The sequence below is a fragment of the Stegodyphus dumicola genome, chromosome 4 (assembly GCF_044657685.1).
Source record: "Stegodyphus dumicola isolate Sdum_Otavi_A_Nest chromosome 4, ASM4465768v1".
NCBI classification, from domain to species: Eukaryota; Metazoa; Arthropoda; class Arachnida; order Araneae; family Eresidae; genus Stegodyphus; species Stegodyphus dumicola.
This window is the reverse complement of record NC_140771.1, coordinates 116,745,099-116,767,754: the sequence shown is the minus strand read 5'-3', so window position 1 is coordinate 116,767,754 and position 22,656 is coordinate 116,745,099. Positions and strand designations below refer to the sequence as shown.

Below are 22,656 nucleotides of genomic sequence, written 5' to 3'. Positions count from 1 at the left end.
AAACCACCCATCAAATCTAAAGAGCAAAGTTGGTTATATAACTACATGCTTTTAAAGGGGAAAAGGACTGTTTTTTTAAAGCCTATATATTTTTGATAAAACCAACTTCAAGCTAGGTTGACTTTGCCTAATATCAAATTTGGTATTCATATGTTCTCATTTGAGCCGTCCAGATGGTATAGTGGTTAGGGAAGCCTGACTGTGATACTGAAGGGCTCAGTTTTGAATCCCAGAGAAGGCATGGATGCAAAATTGTCTGTCTCTTCATAGAAGGTAATAGTGGCTGCCTATTAGGTGCCTCCACAATAAAAATGGCCACCACTTCTGGCCTTAGTAATACTGTGGAGAACTCTTTATTATTATTATTTGTCTGCTGCCCCGAGAGAGGGCGCTATCAGCTTTCTCCCTCTTCCTCTCTGGAGGAAAATTCGAACTGGTTACTCGGTTCCTGGCTGCCGTCGGTGAAGCACGCACTCACCTCTCTTTCCCTCCGTGATGTTATCGTGGCTGTAATATGACTTTCTTGATTTTTACTAATGCGGACTTGCGAACTGTAAAAATGCTCATCTTGTAACTACATGCAATGTGATTGTGTATAAATGAATATATGTTAAAATATATATCATCCTAGAATTAAATATAAATGTTAATATTACCGAGTCAGATTTTGTTAACATTCAATGTGCAATCAAAAATGGCATCCATTAACAACAGCCATAATACCAATGCTGTTATAGACTGCCTTCCATTGGGAATAAAATAAAATTAAATAAATAAATAAATAAATAAATAAATGTTCTCATTTGTATATCAAGAGGTAAAAGCTTTTTTAACAGTCAGAATTTTTAATTTTACTTAGATAATTGATGGTTAAAATTTAAGTAAGTAAAGATAAATGCCAAATTCTAAAAATTAACTAACAATATTCACTTCAAAATAATTTCCATGAATGATTTATCTTGATTCCTAACACATAAGCAACCAAAAGGGGGAAAAATCTATTACATATAAAGGCAAAATAAATGTTAAAAACTTACTAATTAACCATTTTAGATATATGGCCTTACATTTGCTTTGGTTAAGAACAAAATCTACACTATCAGTATATTATTGTTATATAAATTTATGAATATTATATAAACAGTGTAAATTTATGAAGTAAATAACTTTATCTCTACTTTCAAACACACAGTTTAGCTCCATATTTATGATGCAGAAAATGGTATGGAAAAGTAAAGAATTATCTACACTAGGTTACTTTTAACAGACATATCAAGGTTGCAGCTTCTCTCCCTGTTTTTGCTTACTGTCCTTACTAAAATAACTTCCTACTTTATTTGAGATTAAGTCCTCCTTTATTTGCATTTAATTGCCACACTAAATTGGAAGGCAGGTGATTCAGAAACTCGATTCTCTTCAGCAACAGACATTACTCTAAAGATTACTTTATAGTTTTCACTTTACAGTTGCTTTTTTTTTAAAGCAACTGTGAAGTGAAAGGCACAATCATTGAAATATACCTAACAAAGGGTACAGTTGGCAAAACTGATGACACCCAGATTGTAACAAAATGGTTATAAAAAATCCTGCTCAATTAAAAAAAAAGAATATAACTTTACATTAAAACAAAATAACTGAAATACAGGTATACCTAACAATGGCTGCAGCTGGCAAAACTGATGACACCCAGATTGTAATAAAATAGTTATCAAAACCTCATGCCCAAGTATAAAAAAAGAATATAATCTTGCATTAAAACAAAATGAATTGTGATCAAAAGAAAATAATTAATATGGCTCAACGAGCAGTAACTTAAAATTACAAACCAAAAATAAAAAAAAGTATTTTCTGGTAATTCACAATGGCAACACACAATGTTAAAAAGATATATATGCCAACCCAGATATGCGCTTAACCTCTCCTTCTCCAGACAGCTTATAAGGTATTTCGCCCACCTTCTTCGCATGCCTTCGTGGTGTGGTGGTCTGCACACCGGACGTGTATTCCAGGGGTCTGCGGTTTGATTCCCGGGAAAGGCATTTGCTAATTTTTCATCTTGCTTGCTTCCAAAAAAATCCTAATGTCTCTACAGGGGCACCCGAACTAAAAAGGGAGTTGGATGATGATTCTCCTCACCCAGGATTTGGCAATTGGGTCCCCTAAAAACCCCAATCACCCTTTAAAAGTATATAAGGTATTTCTCCCACCTTTTTCGCATGCCTTCGTGGTGTGGTGGTCTGCACATTTGGAGCGTATTCCAGAGGCCCACGGTTCGATTCCCGGCGAAGGCGTTTGCTAATTTTTCATCTTGCTTGCTTCCAAAAAAATCATAATGTCTCTACAAGCTTTCCACTTATCCAGGCAATTTTGTCTGTGTGGCTGTAGATTACGATCCCTAGGAGGGACTGTGAAGGCAGTGATGTCAAGTTTGTTCAGTTACCTGATATCCTTTTTAGTGAAAATATACAACTATGTAAGTGCAAAGAACAATAGTGAGGGGAAAAATACAAAAGTATTTCTTGAAAAAGGAAAGCATTTTATTTTCTTAATAAATGTAAAAAAATACACTGCAATGGATGCACTGTTGAAATTGGCATAAGATTAGTCAAACAAATGTTTTTCTCCAAAGTTGCCAATGAGCCAGCAGATTATTTTCAAAGTTGCTAATGAGCTGTCCCCCTTTTTGATGGGGAACCTTTCTGAATCAGAAAGTACCCAAAAGGCTACAGTTGAAAAAATAGCAAAACTAATACACCACCAATATAGCAAGCATGGTTTTATGCTGAACAGTCCAATGAATACTACAAATGTCATTCTATGTAGCATCACTTCAGTACGAGAACCAACTAATTACAAGTACCACTGTCACAAAATGCACCGAATGTAAGGAAGTAAATGCAGATTTGGTTTTTGGATTATTTGATTAAGGCAAATAACAACAAATACCTCAAAAACTGTAACATGAAACAAGTTCTTGCAGCAGTGAAAGATACTATTTGGTCATCTCAAAAGTTCTGCAGTTTTTTAAATCAAAGCATGCTTTCTTCTCATTACTTTGTAACTGCTGATATGCAGTGAGCTTGATTAAAGCCAATGTTTACAAATTTTTATGTTCACGTTACATAATTCTGGCATAATTTGTAAGAAAAAGGAATTCACAAGTTCATTTCTGACATGTTATGCTCTTTCAGAAAAAACAAAAAGGGGGCTTGTCAGACTGCTCATAAAATTTGTGCTGTATATGAGCAATATGCTGGTTCTTATGACATCAAAAATGAAGAAAATTTCAGCATGGAAATTTCTGCCTGGAAGATCATGCCCACTCTAAATGGTCATCCTCAGTAAACAAGGGCATATTAAAAGAAGCTATCACTGAAAATCCATATTACACAGTTCAGGAAATATCAGACATACAAAATATTCCACACAGTATAGTACACAGTTATTTGAAGACGACTTGGTACATAAGCCACTACGATGTATGGGTATTCCATTAACAGAGTAAAATATGCTAACTTGAGCCTTGCATGTGATTCTGTGCTGAAAAGAAATAACAAAGCAAAAAAGTTACAAGAAAAAGATGATGCAGTAAGCCAAAAGAACTTTTTTTTAGTAACATCAATAGGGACAAAAAGCAATGCTTTGTGTATGGTGGGACTACAAAGGAAATGCAGACTATGAATTGTTGCCACCATATCAGAAATACATGCACAAAAAATAATGTTCCCAGACATCAATTTTAAAAGCAGAAATCACAGCAAAACATCTAGAACTGATCTATCAAGGTGTGATCTTATAGCCTGACAATGCTTGGCCATACATTTGAATGAATATCAGACAAAGACTTACCGATTAAGGGTGGGATAATTTGTGTCCCATCCCATATTCAACAGACCTTATCCTCTCTTCAGGTCACTTCAACATTTTCTAAACGGTATGGAGTTCCACTTCTTTGGAGACTGTTAAACAGTGGCTCGATAAGTTTTTAAAAAATAAACATAGCATTTTCAAAAGTTTAAAATCCAGCTGGGAAAGAAACGGCAAAATGTTAAAAAACAAAATGGTCTCTATGTGATTCTATGAATTTTATTATGTTTCGGTAGTTTTCATTTGTATTTATCAAAAAAAGTTCCTGTCATTTTTGATGTCCCATTTGATACGAGGAAACAAAGTAACTCCCACACAGGAAACATGACGGAGGATTAATTTTACTATTGACCTGTATTAGACACATTGTGTACACACAGCAATAACAATCTGTCCAGCATTGAAGAGAAGTGAAGGTATTGCAAAAGTTTGTTCATGGTTGTTTGTTGTACGATTTTAAGACGAGCCGCTAAGTCATAAAAAATGCCAGGCCTTTGGAAAGGATGCCATGAATGTACTGCCAAGCAATGGTATTAGAAGTTCAGAGAGAGACATCTGAGCTTTTGTGATGAACCCTCTAGTGAAAAACCACAATTTTTGGATTGCGAGGCCTTGAAGAAAGCCATAGAGGAACACAGCAGACAAAGATGTGGTGAAATTGCGGAATGCTTCCAAGTTTCTAAGGAAACAATAAGATTTCACACGCACTGTATGGGTAAGGTGTATTCTGAGTACGGAAAATTGTGTGAGAGGCTGTTTGTTGCTGCTCTCTTGGCACTGTAACACACCTATATTTGGCACAGTACTCACGAGCGATGAAAAGTGGTTCCAGTACAAAATTCACAAGCATATCAGGTCAGTAAGTGATCCTGTGCATTGCACCTTAAGATTATCCCAGCACCAACTTAAGATTATTCTCTATGTCTGGAGACTAATCACCAAGTGGTGCATTATGAGCTTCAGACTACAAAATTACTGAAGACCTGTACCGGACCGACGATTCTGGATTAAAGATTTTGACTGTATAATAGTAAATAACTATCTAAGATTGATGTTTTAATTTAGATGAAAGGTTAATTTCATATAATAATTTTTTATTATTATAATTTATATAAAAAAGGATGCAGCCTATTCTGCAATTTAGCCCAATTATTAAATGCACTGTTAGACAAATTAAAATGAAACATATATTAGAAAAATAAGCAAGTGCAATCAGTATGAACGTTAAAATAACTAATAAACAAAGTTCCACAACATTGCAGTTGTACACATCACTCGACAGCCATGGAGATCACGAATGAGCTAGCGTAGGGTTGCTTTTAGTCGCGAATATTTCTTCCCGCGCCAAAGGTACACCATCAAGCACGCGCAGTAAGCGAAATTCGCTGAACACTGTTCAACTCAATGTGCGGTCTGCCATTACGCATCCGGTAGTGATGCACCACCAGCCAGCGGCAAAACGGAGCACGCACAAAACATACGAGAACAGATTTGTTGTCTAAGCATTTGAAGAATCAGGTTGCTACCTACGACCACCGAATTCGCCGGGTTACCAACTTTGAACTGTTATCGCCAATTTTGGCGATGTTTACATTTAACGGATCCTCTGCGGAAGTGCTTCCAAATTTGAAAATGAGCCATTAAGCAATCCAGAAATAATGATAGTCTATTTACAAATATTGCAGTTAAAATACTAGGTAAAGCAGATAAAGAAGCAGAATTCAATCGACTCCCTCCCCACACTAATACTGCATACATAAAATGAATTTACATTATATTACACATAAATTGAATTTGCTGTAACAACTAGTTAATTATTTTCTTTCTAGTAAATACCAACTATTGTTCTTCCCCATGTTTAAAAATGAGCCAAACGCACATCCATAAAACAACAAATGAAAACACGTTAACAGTTATCTGCAGCTAACAGTATCCTAACAATTATCTGCATATTGATTATTTAAGCATTATCATCTCACGGTTTTACTTTAATTTTCAGATGATCAGCCTTCAATAGAAAATAATAGCATATTCCCCAGAAACCATATATTACAATTAGCATGCCCTGTTTAAGTGCAAAAAGTTATAATAACGTTATTTTTTCAATATATGAGATAAAATTTATATACATAAATAGCTCAATTTAAGATAATGGTTAAACCTTTTGATTGAGAGAAATCCATATCGCTAAACGTGGAAAATAAATTTTGGTAAGGAAACTTGGTCAGAAACGGTGGGTTACAATAAAGATTACGCACTACACAAGCGAAATTACCAAAATTTAAATTATATGTATACAAGTCTGAAATAGTTTTAGCGTACAGTCGCAATGTTACACGCCGTACTACTCTCAACATTTAAGCTTTCAGTTTCAATTCTTGGGAAGTAAACATACATTGCATACGAGTTTAGGTGTTCCTAGTTGGTTTTAAATGGGAATCATTTTCAAAGTTTTCAATTCCATGCACTACCTAAAATTAGAGCTTTCTGTCTCTTCTAATTGTTCTTTTTAAATATGTGAAAAACTACAGATTTCAGAAATCTCTTTGAAATAAAATATTTTATTTAAGCAAAATAGTTTTCTTGAGACTTCGAAGTTTAACAGTGGCAGCATGACATTGTTTGTTTTCTTTACTGTAATGTGCTAAATTTAAACTTGCGATAACAAGGAGTGCAATAACTAGCAATACACTTGCTACTCGCATGGATAGATAATAGTCCGTTCTCTTTCAACGCCCGTTCACGGCTTTTATTAAGTAATTTACTTTGTTATTTTAAGAGGGAAATATTGACACACACACTGGCCAATGAATTAGAAACCTTTGAGATTTTCATCTGAATGCGTGCTAAGGATGAAGTGTGCAAATTTTTTTAAGACGTCGGTTACACGTGGTTAGAATGCTAGTATAATTAAGGTGTAGGAGTGCTTTTCACGATGAATGAAGTAAAATGGGAAAAACGACAGATCTTTCACCATTTAAAAAAAGGCTTATCGTTGGTGCCCATTTAACAGGGGCCTCGATTTCGAAGACAGCAAATCTCACTATGTTCTCAAAAGCAGCCATATCAAAGGTTTTCAAAAGTTGGACTCAGAACCCACAGTCCTTCTCTAAAAGATGTAACTGCGCCCATTTAGCAAGCGGCTCGATTTCAAAAACAGCAAATCTCACTGGGTTCTCAAAAGCAGCCATATCAAAGGTTTTCAAAAGTTTCTTCTCTAAAAGACGTAACTGCGGTTTAAGCACAGCTTTCCAAGAGAGTGATCGGCATCGTCTCCGATAAATCGTGCTGCAAAAGAGGGACTCTACTGTGCTTCAACTGACACATTTCATCAACCAAGGCTCTTCCCAATAGATTTCAGCTCACCTTAATTATACTAGCATGCACAGAGAATTGCAGAGGATAGGAATGCATAGTGGGGGGCCTTTGAGAAAACCACTTATTTCTGTCCGACATGCAAGAATTCGTTTGCAGTGGTGTTAGGGAAAAAGACATTGGACATCTGAGGATTGGAAAAGAGTAATGTGTTCTGATGAATCATGCAACACCTTATTTCGCACTGATGGATGACGTGGAATTTAGCGAGAACCTCATGAATCCATTTTGCCTTACTTGCACTGAGCAAGGGCCTGGTGGGAGTATCATGATATTGGGCATATTTTGCTGGCATGGAAGTGTTGTCCTGGTGTTCCTCAAGGTAAACAAACCAGGGCTTAATTTCTAAAAGTAGAAGTGCCGGAGCCCTATGGAAGACCGTCAGGAAAGAGGAACAAGAGTTAAAGAAATAAATAAGATGACTATTTAATTGATATTAATAATTAATATGTGTTAATTACTATTTAATTTATAATTACTATTTAATTAATTATTTATTAAAATAATTTAAGATCAAACTCATTAAATGATTAAAATTAAATAAAATGTAAAGAGATAGATTAAAATTTAAAAAGTGAGTTTTAATATAATCTTATTGCTAAAAATAAGATTTTTGAGATAAAAATTTTACTGAAATAATTTTTCAGATATATTAAAGAAATGCCGGAGCCTTCTTATTTAGGACTCCAGTGCGCTTCGCCTAGAATTAGAATATGTACCAGAAACTAAGAAGTACCAGAGCCGGGCTCCGGCGCAATTTAAGCTCTGAAACAAACAGCCATGAGATACCTAGATGTACTGGCAGATCAAGTGTATCCTGCAATATTGCATTTTTATTCTGATGGCAATGGATACTTCATGGATGATAATGCAACTATACATCATGCCAGAAGTGTTCAAAATAGGTTTGCTGAACATCAATCTGACTTCCAACACCTTGCCTAGCCACTGCATAGCCTGGACCTTAACCCAATAGAAAATGTGTGGGATATGGTGGAAAGACTTATCTGACGACACTCTCCTCTTCTAATTTACAAGATCTAAAAAGTTGCATAGCCAACGCATGGTATTCCCTGGATCTAAATGCACTCCAGAAACATGTAGACTCAATTCCCAAATGAATCGGAGCAGTTATACATGAAAAATGTGGTCCAATAAAATATTGATCTTGAGTTTCTAATTCATTGGCCAGTGTTTCTACTTTTCATGTGTTGCAGTGTAGTAAGGTATGCAGTGGTTTTTCAAAACAAGCAAAATTTGTATCAGGCATAAGTTGTTACTGTTTTTATTTAACTTTTTGCTTTTATTTGTTTAATATTTTTTGTACTTCTGTGCGATTTTTTAGCAAAGATCATATTTCTCATTTCTTCTGATGGATTTATAATGAATTTTTAATTAAATATTATTATAATGAATTTTATATAGCATATTTATAGGCTATATAAAATTCATTATAATAATATATATATTAGCACATATAATAATATATACATATAGGATTTATAATTAATTTTATATAGCATATTTCTCTCCTTAGCTTTTTGTCTCGAATAATCACGCAATCTTCTTCCTCGATTCGTTTAAAAAGTAAGCTTCTAAATTTTAAAATAGATTCACCCACGTAGTGGATGTCTTAGTCTTCTTATTGTGATTTGCTTGTGGATTCTGGATGCATGAGACATGATTGATAAATAGGGAAGAGTTTCAAGAAAGTGGGGATATCTAATGTTCTTGATGTTAGAAGATGGAGTGAGTGGTAGCGAAGACAATGGTGACTACATGTGAGCTGTAGCAGATGATGCAGACATTAGTTCCAGCAGCATTAAATGATTTGAGGCATAGGAAGTAGCAGAGCAGGCGAGATTTAGGATATAGGGAAGTAGAATTGAAGAAATTTTAGTAGACATTATAGTATAGTATTAATAATATATGTATATTCATAAAAGAATATAAATTTGTTTTAAATAAATAATATGATAGTTATTGGTAGTTTAATCCATGAAGTCATTTCACTTTTTATGTTCTTATTGTAACTGTATCCTTTGGAAATTGAATTATTTGCATAATTTTGCTTTCTCGCTATGTGTTATATTAAATATGTTATATATACTTGTATACATTAATAGTGCAATGTTATGTATCAATATTATTGTAATGTTGTATATAATTTTAAGATGAACATCCTAGAAGCAAACGGCCTACTAGTAGGCGAGTGGTAAATTCGCTGAACAATGGTACTTTGTGTTGAGTTTGATTCCAGAGAAATGGGTTGGCTCCATGGACATTTTCCAATCTGTAACGGTTGTTCGAGTCTGTTGTCTCTAAAAATTCCTTCACAAGGCATCCCTCCCATATGGCCATTGCATTCTTTCCACAGTGAAATAAACTAAACCAAATCTTAAAAACAATCTCATTTCTTGTACTGTAATGAGATTGCATAATATTTAGCAAGTAACTTGATAAATTTTCATATTATACTGTTTCTGTTGTATATCACTGTTAAAGTATGCATTGATTTATTTAATATGCTTTGATCTGAGTTTGTTTCAAACATGCATTTTAGAATTCTAAATGGCCTTTTTTGGGAGCTTCATAGGAAAAAACATAGAATTTCTTAATGATTGCAAAAAGAAAAAAATATTTCTGATTAAGGAGAAATCAATTTGAACATTAAAATAGCATAGAGGCTCGTGAAATTTATATAAACTTCACATTAGTCTGTTTCAGACTTTTTCTTCATAAAGGACTCTTGATAATAAATTTCACATCTTGAGGAACAATTCAGAAAAACTTATTCAGTATTCTAATGTAAAAGAGAAAACATATACAGTCAAAAGTCGTTAATTCGGACACCCATAATTCGGAATGATCTATAATCCGGACCTCAAAACTAAAAACTTTCTGCGCATGCGCCACGTTGACACATGCGCATAGGCGTTTACGCGTGCGCGTAAGACCTTTTACGACTGCGCATATGAGTGTGCGCAAGTGCAGAATACGTTTTCGCGTGCGCGTTTTATGTATAATGGACGTATAAGCTAAAATTATCTAATTATCTATTTCAGTTAATGTTGATGATTGCGTGGTTCCTTAATTTTCGAATTGGATCCGGCTTATTATTTTTTGCAGACTGTAAGAGCAATTTTATAAAAGTAAGCTTAAACTTTCGATTATATCAAATAGAATTTCCGATATATATTTGTTAATATGTAAAGAATCTAAAGCAAAAGTATGTTTTGAAATCCGAAATCTGTTTATCAATTTCAAGCTGCTCGGCGGGGGGATCGCCGCGGCGGGCGCGTAATGAATTGGAAGTTGATCTGTCAACACTATCCTTATCTTCAGCGCAGATGTTTTTATTTTATTTGGCTTATAATTCCTTACCAAATGTAGTATTTCATCTCGATATGCTCCGTCTTTGATATGATTTAAAACAAGTTCCTCGTCATTATAATTCGCTTTCGATAGCGAAGAAAGTGACAGAGGTTATTGAAAACGAAAAAATTTCGATTGACAAATTAATCGGTGTTCTAGGCACAGCAATTATAGGACTTGAACAGCGGAACTTTGTAACTGAACAAGAAATTATGTCTGTTTAATAGAATTAAAGAGAAAGTATTATCACATGAAACGAAGCAAAACTTAAACAACTTACATTGAAAGAAATGTTTAATAAAGTAAACAAATAAATATTAAGCTTTTTCTTTTTGCAAATTTTGATACGCTTTAGATCATAATTGTTCTTTATTTCATAAATTACGGTTTCATATTTTTAATTTTAGAATTTCTGCATGCCATCTTACGAGATTTAAACTGATGATCTATAATCCGGAATCACTGAAGTCCCGACGAGTCCGGATTAACGACTTTTGACTGTATCAGTATGTTTTCTGTGAATTTAGTTCAGTTTCTTTCAATTTTTCCTTTTTAGATGCTTGTTACATTTTTCGCTTTCAGTTATAAGATGAGATGATTTTTTTTTGACTAGATAACCATTTTAAAAAAACACATTAGAATTTAGTGACTGCTGTTAAATTAAATACATATTTTAAGTTAATTGATAAGTATTATCTGTTTTTAATTTTCTGTTTATTGCAGCGTAATATCAGCAATAGGTTCTATTTTTGGAAAGCTATTACTCTTATTTTAATTATAGTTTCATAATATTTAATCAATGTTTCACTCATAAAAAACTTTATCTCAGTTCTCTTGTAAATTTATTTCGTTGTATGTATCTTGTAAATGCTATTATACTAATTTCATAGTAGGTTAATGTTACAAGTTGACTGAAATTAATGTAATTAATTAGCATCTATTAGTCAACAAATTCTTCTCTTCCATTCTTCTGCTGGTTCAGAATAGATCTGTAAATAATTTGGTAAATATAAATGAAAAGCTTCATCCCTAGTATAAAATAAATGATGTCACTATCAGCCATTGTCACATTTAAACTCTTGGTTGTAATTATATTAAATGTGTTGATATATAAATATGTATTATACTAAATATATTGTATATGTATTATATTAAATATGTTGTACATCGATTGAAAAATAAAATGACGTCTTCTATATACATGACAAACATTTATTTAAACTATGAAGAGGTTGAACAGCAGAGTAAAAACATGATATTACACAGTGCTTTGCACTTCTCTCTTACATGCAATACTCACCATTGACTTTGGCTAACTGCTTATTAACTAAGTATAAGTATTATGCAGCAGAGAACTTGCTTATCATGCGCATGTGCTAGGGGAATCAATGGCTGTTGCCAACATACCCCCCTTTCGACGTTGATTCGCCTATTCCTGAAAAGTAAAACAAAATACATATTAAACAGTATTCAATCCTACAATTGTACAACAGTTTTGATGTTTAACAGGAGTCGGGGATTTGGTTAACACATCAGCTCCCATTCCACTGGTAGGTATGTACTGCACATCTAATTCACCGCGTTCATATACTTCACACACAAAATAATGGCAAATGTCTATGTGCTTTGTACGGGAGTGAAACACTGAGTTCTTCATAATTTTCTGAGCTCCTTGATTGTCGCAGTATATTGTTGTTGGGTGTTCTATGTTGTAACCCAGCTCCTTCAGGAAACGACGTAAGTAGACAGTTTCTTTGGCGGCCTCAGCCATATATTCCGCCTCCGTTGAAGGTAGAGCTACACTGCGTTGTTTTCGTGATTCCCAGGTTATGGCTGAACCGCTTAATATATATACAAAATCGGTGTAGGATTTTCTATCGACATTTGATGCCCAATCTGCATCCACAAAGGCACTGAGTGGTTTCCCTGTTTTTGTATAAATTAGTCCTTGATCTTGTGTTCCCTTAAGATATCGAAGTATTCTTTTCGCAGCATGCCAATGTTGTTAAATTGACTTGAAAAATTCACGGTGTATGTGATATCTGGCCTAGTAGCTACTGAAAGGTACATTAGTGATCCGATCAGATTTCTAAATGGAACATTTTTCATGTCAGCGATTTCGTTTTCGTTTTTAGGACTCATCTCTTTTGATAATTTTTTTGCTGTTATCTATAGGTGAAGACACGGATTTAGCATTTTGCATATTATGCTGATTTAAAATATCATTAACGTATTTTTTTTGAGAAATTTTAATTGAGTTCTCATTTTGGTAAAATTCTATGCCTAAGCAATAATGTAATTTCCCCAAGTCTTTCATTTTGAAAGCAGAAGCTAAACTATCGTGAATTGTTTCATACGTTTGCTTAGAATCGGTGAAAACGATAAGATCGTCTACATAAACGATTATAATAGTTTCCCTGTTAGACGTCTTTTTTATATAAACGCAATTATCTGAATTAAGAGATTTAAATTTCATAGATTTTAATTATTCATCCAACTTTTTGTACCACTGACGTCCTGACTGTTTAAGACCGTATAATGATCTCTTTAAAAGACACACTTTATCTGAATTAGTTTCATCGCGAAATCCTTCGGGAATTTCCATGTAGATTTCTTCATCTAAATTTCCATTTACATAGGCCATTACAAAATCTAATTGGAAACCTTTGAGATTGTGTTCTACTGCGTAGGCTAAAACTGTTCTTATGGAACTTAATTTAGCAACAGAAAAGTTTTCAGTGAAATCGAGACCAGGGATTTGAGCGCACCCCTTAGCAACTAGCCTAGCTTTGTATTTTTCGGTAGTGCCTTTGTGATTATATTTTAATTTAAGAACCCATTTACTACCAATAACTTTCTTGTTTTCAGGTCTTTTTACTAATTCCCAAGCCTTTTCTTGAACAAGCGAGTTATATTCCAACAGCATGGCATTATGCGAATTTTCAGCATATGGTCCATTTAATGCTTCTTGCACTGTAGGATCAATGCTTTCCTCAACACATTTCGAGTTTGTTCATTTTTATTTACAAGTGTATAGTGATATTCCTTTTTAGGCCTTCCTGGCAAACCTGTTTTTATTTTCTTGGGTCGACCAGGCCCCCTTTTAATCAGGATAGGAAGCATTGATTCGGTATCTAAATCACTTCCGCTTTTCTTTTCAGCTTCAGAGTCAAGTGGCGACTCGCTACCATCCAGAGGTGATGATTCATCACAACATGTTTTATTTATAATTTTTTCCTACGGAGCGAAAGGCAGATTTATTTCTTGCTCTGAGTCATAACTACAGCAGTTTTCAAACTCATTAATAAATTTTAGGTCTCTGCTTATTATCACTTTACGTGCCTCAGGATCCCAAAGTCTATATGCTTTTGATTCATCAGAATAGCCAATAAAAATACATGCTTTAGATTGAATATCAAATTTACCTATTCCTGGCCTTTTATTTAGCGAAAATGCTTTTTGGCCAAAGGTTCTGAAGTGAGAGACAGCTGGTATTCTACCAAACATCACTTCGTAAGGTGTTTTTATTTCGTGTTTTAAACCTCGCGTTGGGCAGCGATTTCGAATGTAAGCAGCCGTATTGACGGCTTCGGCCCAGAATTTCTGAGGCAAATTGGATTGCAATAACAAACATCGCGCCATTGAAATCAAAGTGCGATTTAATCTTTCGGCGACGCCATTCTGGGCTGGCGTGTAAGGAGTGCTCATTTCGTGTTTTATTCCCGCATCATTAAGAAATTTATTAAAGTCTTTCCCTAAATATTCTAGCTCGTTATCGGTTCGCAGGATTCTGATTTTAGAGTTAAGTTTATTTTCAAAAGATGCTTTAAAATTTCTGAAAGCTTCTTTAACCTCATCCTTAGATTTCAGAAAATAAACACAAACATATCAAGATTTATCATCGATAAATGTTGCGAAATAAAATGATCCACCTATTGATTCGGTTCTCTTGGGACCACACAAATCAGAATGAATTAGATTTAACAATTTAGTACTTCTATATTCAGATTCTTTGGAAAGGGGGTTGCGGTTTGTTTACCCTGAATGCATACCTTACAAGTAGAAAGAGAGTCATTTTGAGAAAAAGAAAGACCTCTTGCCATGTTATTTATTTGAAGTTTTTTAAGATCATTTTCATTTAAATGGCCAAATCTTATATGACACTGATCTATTTCTTTAGCAATTGATACAGATTCAAATATTGGCATGGCAAAATAAAGATCATTTTCGCGTTTAGCTAAAATTACTGTTTCATTATTAGAATTAATTATTTGAGCACATTTTTCTTTGAAAATTACTGAAAGATTATTTTCAGTTACTTTAGACACTGAGACTAAATTATTTTTCAAATCAGGTACACACAATACATTTTTGAGTTTGATAGTTTCAGTTTTAGAACCTATGCAAACTTTAAATTTCACAGATCCTTTTCCAATAGCTTTAACTATTTTATCAGCAGCTAATTTAACATAAATATCACCTACCCCGTGAATTTCCCGAAACAGTTCCTTGCTGTTACACATATGAGATGTTGCACCACTATCCAGACAAAAAATGTCTTTAGAGTTAGTCCGGTATGCTATATAAAAGCAATATTGTAAGCAAATCATCCGCAATGTTTATTTCCATTTCTTTCAGTTTGTCCACAAGAATGAAAAAATCATTTAGATGATCAGTCATTTGTTGAGAATCACTCATTTTTGTAAAAAGCAATTTTTTTAGAACTGTGGCCTTTCTAGCTGGTCCCTTCGATTCATAAATAGAATGCAATTTACTCCACAGTTCGTGAGATGTTACACAATTCTTTACTTGTGGAAGTTCACTGGGTAAGATGGATAGGATTATATCCGCTCGTGCCTTTTTGGTCAGTAGTTTTCCATTTAGAAAATTCTTCATCGCCTGGTTCTGGTTTCGGAATTTTCCCAGTTACGTAGTCCCAATGATCATTTTTAATCAGTATTGCTTCCATTTGCAACTTCCACGTATCAAAGTTGTCCTTGTTTAGCTTTTCAATTGACACTGTGTTTGTCGTCGTCATTTTCATTTCAGTCGATGCAGCTTGGCTTGCCGAAAGAATTTAAGAATGGTAGTTGGACTGCACAGTTAAGCGGTGTCTGGGCCCATAACCTATGAAGAATAAAATGACGTCTTCTATATACATGACAAACATTTATTTAAACTATGAAGATGTTGAACAGCAGAGTAGAAACATGATATTACACAGTGCTTTGCACTTCTCTCTTACATGCAATACTCACCATTGACTTTGGCTAACTGCTTATTAACTAAGTATTACGCAGCAGAGAACTTGCTTATCATGCGCTTGCGCTAGGGAAATCAACGGCGGTTGCCAACATTTATTATATCAAATATGTTGTATATGTATTATATTAAAAAGAATCGTAATAGGCTAAAAATTAAAAACAAAGTTTTTCAAAACCCATCCTGTGCTATAGCTGCAGGATTGAAGTAAAATGAACTTAACGTATATAAAGTTAATATTAAATTGGAATCAAAGCAAGGCTATTCCTCAACAATATTAATAACTGCAACTGTGTATAAGAGGTTTAACACAATATCTAAAAAATCAAAATTAAAATAAGAATTTAAACTTGAAAAATAAAAATGTGAAAGGGAAAATATACACGATTATAAAAATTAATCGCCTTTTACTGAAACTCCAATTCAGGACTCATCAGGGAAAAATGAAGCTTCACAAAAGTCGATTAATATGTTTCAAATACATCTTTCGTTCTCTTGGTTCATTTGAGATCAAAAACCAAACAAAGATTCAATTAATTTTCATTTGAGACATTAAAATTCATATAAAACCGAAAAAGTGAATCTTGAATGTGCCACAATTTTCCCTACACACTTTCGAAACACTTGGAAAAAAGAATACAACATGTCATCATGCCAGATTGACTACTAACAAAAAAAAAAAAAAAAAAAAAAAAAAAATATATATATATATATATATATATATATAATAAAATAAATAAAATAATTTATTATATTATATATATATATATAATAAAATAAATATAAATATATATAATAAAATAAATAAAATAATTTATTATATTATATATATATATATATAATAAAATAAAACTTTACATTATGCAAATTGACCTTTCAAAAAAGCAAATTAGTCTAAACCCATTATATGCAAATCTGAAATTCAAAAACAATTACAAATAAAGAGCAAATCAAATATACTTTCAACCAAATTGTCATTATTTAAACAACACTAAAAAATTTATTATTTCCGATTATGTCCCCGATTATGCTAAACTAAACTTTTAATACTAAGAAAGTGAAAAAGTTTTTTCATAGAGAGTTCTATAAATAATAAAATCTATTCAGCTTTTAGCTGTTTAAGTCTCAGATTAAATTTTATGATTTATAGAAATCTATATGAAATTTTTTTTTTTCATTTTCTTGGTATTAAAAGTTTAGTTTAGCATAATTGGGGGGGCACCCAATTTTTGAGTGTAGTATAAATGACAATTTGATTTAAAGTATATTTGATTTGCTCTTTATTTGTTGTTACTTTTGAATTTCGGATTTGCATATAATGGTTTTAGACCAATTTGTTTTTTTTGAAAGGTCAATTTGCGTGTAATGTAAAGTTTCTTTCTTTCTTTCTTTTTTTTTTTTTTTGAGTAATCAATTTGGCACCATATTATGTTCTAGTCTTTTTTCCAAGTGTTTCGTGTTTTCTTTTTTCCGAGTGTTTTCCAAATGAAAGCGTGTAGGAAAAATTCTGGTACACTTGAGATTCGTTTTTTTTTTCAGTTTTATATGAATTTTAATGTCTTAAAATTTAATTGAATCTTTTTTTGGTTTTTGATTTCAAATAAACAAACATGTTTTTGATACGTATTAATGGACTTTTGTGAAACTTTCATTCATTTTCCCTGGATGAGTTATGTATTAGTGTTTCAGTAAAAGGAGATTAATTTTTATATTTTTAATTATTGTGTATATTTTCTCTTTCGTATTTTCATTTTTCAAGTTAGTTATGCTATGAATTCTTATTTTGATTTCTTTAGATATTGTGTTAATCCTCTTATACACAGTTGCTGTTATTAATATTGTTGAGGAATAGCCTTGCTTTGATTTCAATTTAATATTAACTTTAGATGCTTTAAGTTTGTTAAATATATTGGAAGTAAATAAAATTAGCATTGTTTAAGGTTATCTTACAAGCTCATTGAATTTACTTGATTGATCCAATACATATCTGTAATTTTTTCTAAAAGTAAAATTTTTAGGGAAAGAATAATTTTATTTCCTTTCAAATAATTTTTTGATTTGCATATTTTTTAAGAAATCCCTCCACCTCTTTTTAATACAGTGTAGAGGGGAATAAATGAGTTTAATACTAATTTTATTCCTGCTATAAATAAAAATAAAATTATAACTATGGATTTACATATAATTTCTATCATGATCACAGTTGCATTATCGACTAAATATATATTGCATCACCATAAGCAGTTTTTAAAATATTATTTCTGCTATCACATATTAAGTTATTAATTTCTGAGGCTGTAAAATGTACCTGTTATTTAATTATACATCATACACAGCTTAATGAATCATGTTTTATGTTTAACAAAAAGGCTTTTTCCATTTAACACCTCTTTTCATTTTTATGATAGCCCTAAAAGAGTTTATTGAGACTTGTAGCATAATATTAAGAATTAAATGTAAAAATTTAAATTTTGTATTCTTAAAATTACATTATATTTAACATAGTTTATATTTATGTGAAATTAAAAAAAATTAATTTTATACGTCCACTAATTTATGGTCCTGTTTCTTAGCTTAGTCTAAATTTAATATATCTAATAGTTTTTATCTAAATTTAATTTAATCTAATTGTCTGTTATTGAAGTTTAAAATAATAATGGATTCACTTTTGTACAATAATTATTTCTTCATTTATTCAGTATTTGTACATGATGATTGTTGATATGAAACTCAGATCAGAAATTTATATATCTGAGCATAGCTTTAAATTATTTTACATTGGAAATACTGTTTTTTCTGTGCTCTCATTGTTAATCACCTTTCTTTTAAGGTTCAGTGTCACATGATGTAGTTTGCTGTGTTATCAGTCATAAATTTCTACAACATAATATTTCTAATGATATATTTTGGCTGCTCATATAAAAGATGTTTTGAAAGGCTATTTATATAGAATTGGTTTCATGGAACTTCAGACAGAAAATGCTGGTGAACATCTAAATAATTGTACTGAAGGAAACTACCCTGCTGACAGTAAATATTGATTTGAATTATTCTTAATAAATTATAATCACATTGTTGCATGCGAATGGGTTTGTAATAAATTGAATGCACAAGTCCGATGAAAAGTGAATAAAATGTATTATTATCACAACAAATAAAACAAAATGCTTAAATTTTCTAAGATATTTGTTCAATATTGCAATATCATGCAGTAGTTATCTTTTTAACTACCAAAACTTTCCAACTAATTCAAATAGAAGTAATTCAAAATAGAGAAAGCTAATCCAATTTCACCACAAATTCACTACAGTAAACAACAACAATTTTCTAAAAACTCATAAAACAACTGAATTGAGTAGCTTCAGCTTTTATAAACTCTTTAAATCACACATGAGAAACTTCTCGTATTTTCTCGATTCTTCTAGATGCCAAAAAGAACAGTTATGAGATATATATTTATTAAATATTAAATGCACGTAGTACAGTATTTTAATTTTTCGGGCGTAGCTTTCTCTTCAAATAAGTCTCATGCTGCATTGCACGGGAATATAAAACAATTTTAATAACAATTCTATTAAAAAATAACAAACTAAACAAATACAAAATCCATAACACTATATTTGCTGTATAAATAAATAACTGCTGTGCACATGATCACAAAGCTAGTGAGCTTTCTTAAGATTATCCTAAAGATTCTACCTATTAAGTAGTTATTCTAGTGTTACCTATTAAGTCATTAACTCTAAAGTGATTGTGTTTTTTTTTTAATACTTTTATTTTACTGCAGTAAGAAACTATTTCTTCTTAATAGAGAGAAAGACAATATATGAGTTCTCTTGCTTACAACAAATATACAACTTCTTCTATCAAGGTTACCTTAAAGCCTCTAAAAAGTGTTTTACAGACTATATTTTATTGTCTTTTAAAAAAGTGTTAAGTGGTAATGCATTAGTTAAAGAGAGAGAGAACATTCTCATTAAATCTATTTAAAATATTATTAGATTTTAAATGGATATGCAAAAATAGTGTACTGTATGTAAAATGATAGCATAATCTTTGAAATATACATGTTCGCAGTACATTTAAAAAGTCTCATTGCAGTGGATGTAGGTACATTAGAATTCCGATTATCTGAGATTTTGTTAACCGAGGTTCCATGTTATCCAAGCTCAATGCAGTACATGAAAAAAGTCGTTAAAATAGCCTTGTTCAAAATGTAAACAATTTGTAAACTTGGGTTTTTAGCAGTAATTCAAGTCGTAATGATAACCCAATTGTTACCCCATTTCAGCTAACAGCCTCGATTCTTGCATGCTTTGAGTGAAAAATAATTTAGTGTCTGGTTTTTGCACCAGAGCCAAAGTACGTAGCTAGTTATGATTCAGCCTTCTGACCAGTGTTTTAGAAAACCTGAAATGAAACTACCAATGCAGGCTCTTGAAACATTTCTGAGGAGATCTAGAAAATGAAATAGTTGTTGAAAGCCTAAAACACATTAATGTGAAAATTAGGTTAATATTCAGTATATTTATTTATTCCCTGGGAGAATTGTGGAATGACGTGAAACAATCTACCATTCTGAAAATCTGGAAAAACATTTCGCTGAATGATGAAGACGCAAAGCAGGTGATAAATTAGTGTCTATATTAAACCGGCTACAAGTTACAGAGGCAGTAGTGAATGAAGATGTGAGTGATTATATGCAAGATAATGAACAGTTTGAACTATCTGAAGGTCATTATAAATTTATTCATGCACAATGAAAGTTTTGATGATGAAGATGTGTAAATCATTAAGACCAAAAACAGTTGCACAAATGGCTTGGATACGATCAAAAAGGCTGTGTGCTAAATATCAAGATGACATGTCACCAGCTGACATGAAGTAATGATGTTTAAGAAATACGGGAGCAAGATAACGAGGCAGCACAATGAAATACTGATTACTGTTACTGATTTTTTTTAAATGTTTGATATGTTATGCATATTTTATAGCCTCTTATTTGTATACAAATACATGTTTTGAAGATTATAGTACGCATCATGTTTAGTATGTGTGTGTATCTGCATATTTGAATGGACATGTTTTATATTGCCATATACCAGCATGAATTCTGTATGTTAGTAAATTCCCTATAAAATGTGTAATAAGACTATACATTAAAACTTTCTTCATATTAATCCGTATTATCTGAGTTTTTGCTTATCTGAGTTAACTCTAGTCTACATTAGCTCAGATAATTGGAGTTCTTCTGTACTTGTTATTGGGAGAATATTGAAACATACACTTTAGTCATTTAAATATGTAAATTATAGTACGAGAATAACCAACACAGACATGAATGAGGCTAGACTTTGTGACTTGTCCATAGAAATGTACTTCCATTTAACAGGGCACATCAGTTAACAAAACACAAGTTTATGGAGTGTTGCCAATTCCCACATTTTGCATGAGGTGTAACTCGCAAAAACTGATGTTTAAGTAGCCATGTTACAGCAATTCATTATTGGCCCCGTATTCTTCCAGACAGATACTGGTAGAAGCTAGGCCAGTATCTTTGTAGTACCACAGGTGATTGAGATATTGCTGTACCTACATAGCTGTTAAGCTTCCATAGGAGGGACACTTAGAAGGAGGGCAGTCCAGGTGTCTCTTTCTCTGCCATCAATCTCTGTAGAGAACTTTCAGCTTGATATGTATTCTGAATGCCTCCCCTTTCCCCACAGACACTATACATTTACAAACATCTATGCTTTCCTGATGGTTAGAATTTGGGCCCATTAGTATCCTAATCATCACTATATTGTAGGGATTCTCAACCACCCGGGAATTCTCCCCTGGGAATTCCATAGTTTAAGGGATCCGAGAAGTGCAGTCAGCTTTTATTTGCCTTCTAAGTAAGTTTATAAATATAAAGAACTACTTTTATTCAAGTTTTGGTATTTGTCAAAATGTTCTTTACTGTTCCTTGTTTAATTTATAAGACACCTTAAAAATAATCTAAATTTAAATAGTTGTATATATATTTTTCAAGTTTCATCTAGTAGTGGTGAAAGGAGTGCATGAAGCAAAAAAGTTTGAGAACCATTGCTGTACTGGCTGAGTGGTCAGAACACTGTTAATTCTGACAGGTACTTTTCTACCACTCATAGGGCTACTGAATGAAATTGCAAAGAATTTAATGTGATTATTAGAGAAAGTTTTGAATGACAGTATCATCTCGAAGGGAATATGGCCGCCAAGTTTGCCTGATTTCTCATTGTCAGATTTTTTTTTAATAGGAGGGAGCAGCTTAGATCGAGATGTACAAGGACTGACCTAAAACTATTCAAAATTAGACTATTACATCTTACAGTACAATGAATAGATTACCAAACTTTACTTTGAGTGATCACAAACGTTTGTAAAAGGAATTTCTTGTGTATTCAGCTCAAGGAAAGCATTTTCAGTATTTGCTGTAACCCAGGAAAGTATTTCCATATAACCCAGTTGAGTATCTTCAAATATCTTTCTTTGCCATAATTCATTGTTATGAGACTTTTTGAACACACTTTTCGGTTACATTTTTGGTTAAAAAAACTATCTGATCATCGTTTTAGTAAATCATATGTCCATCATTGATTAAATCTGCAGAACACTGGAAATTGATTCATTCCAAATTCAATTTTTGGAGGTTGAACAGTTGGCTGTATGCTATTTTTATGTTTTCCTCCATGTGTGAGCTAAAATACAAGCTAATTTAAAAAAAAAAAAAAAAAAAAAAAAAAAAAAAGCTTC

At 32.4% G+C, this 22,656-nt stretch overlaps 2 protein-coding genes across 6 annotated transcripts in view; one reads left to right on the top strand and one right to left on the bottom strand.

Moving 5' to 3' along the window:
• Nucleotides 1-6,264, bottom strand: part of LOC118192017 (uncharacterized) — a 41,594-nt gene extending 35,330 nt beyond the window's left edge. Inside the window, exon 1 of the mRNA XM_035362895.2 lies at nt 6,029-6,264. Coding sequence (XP_035218786.1) covers nt 6,029-6,224 — 196 coding nt within the window. The 5' untranslated portion in view covers nt 6,225-6,264. The remainder of the gene's footprint in view (nt 1-6,028) is intronic.
• Nucleotides 6,265-6,468: 204 nt separating this feature from the next.
• The window catches only part of LOC118199455 (sodium/hydrogen exchanger 9B1-like), a 163,316-nt gene continuing 147,128 nt past the window's right edge, over nt 6,469-22,656 (top strand). For 4 of the 5 annotated variants that reach the window (XR_015040745.1, XR_015040746.1, XM_085815365.1 and 1 more), the window contains exons 1-2: nt 6,469-6,623; nt 18,710-18,909. Coding sequence is in view for 3 of the 5 variants with exons in the window: in XM_085815365.1 (XP_085671491.1) it covers nt 18,840-18,909 (70 nt within the window). In the remaining 2 variants the exon portion in view is untranslated. Of the gene's footprint in view, nt 6,624-6,657; nt 8,469-18,709; nt 18,910-22,656 lie in introns of those variants that run through there. The other variant, XM_085815364.1, reaches the window with a different exon arrangement.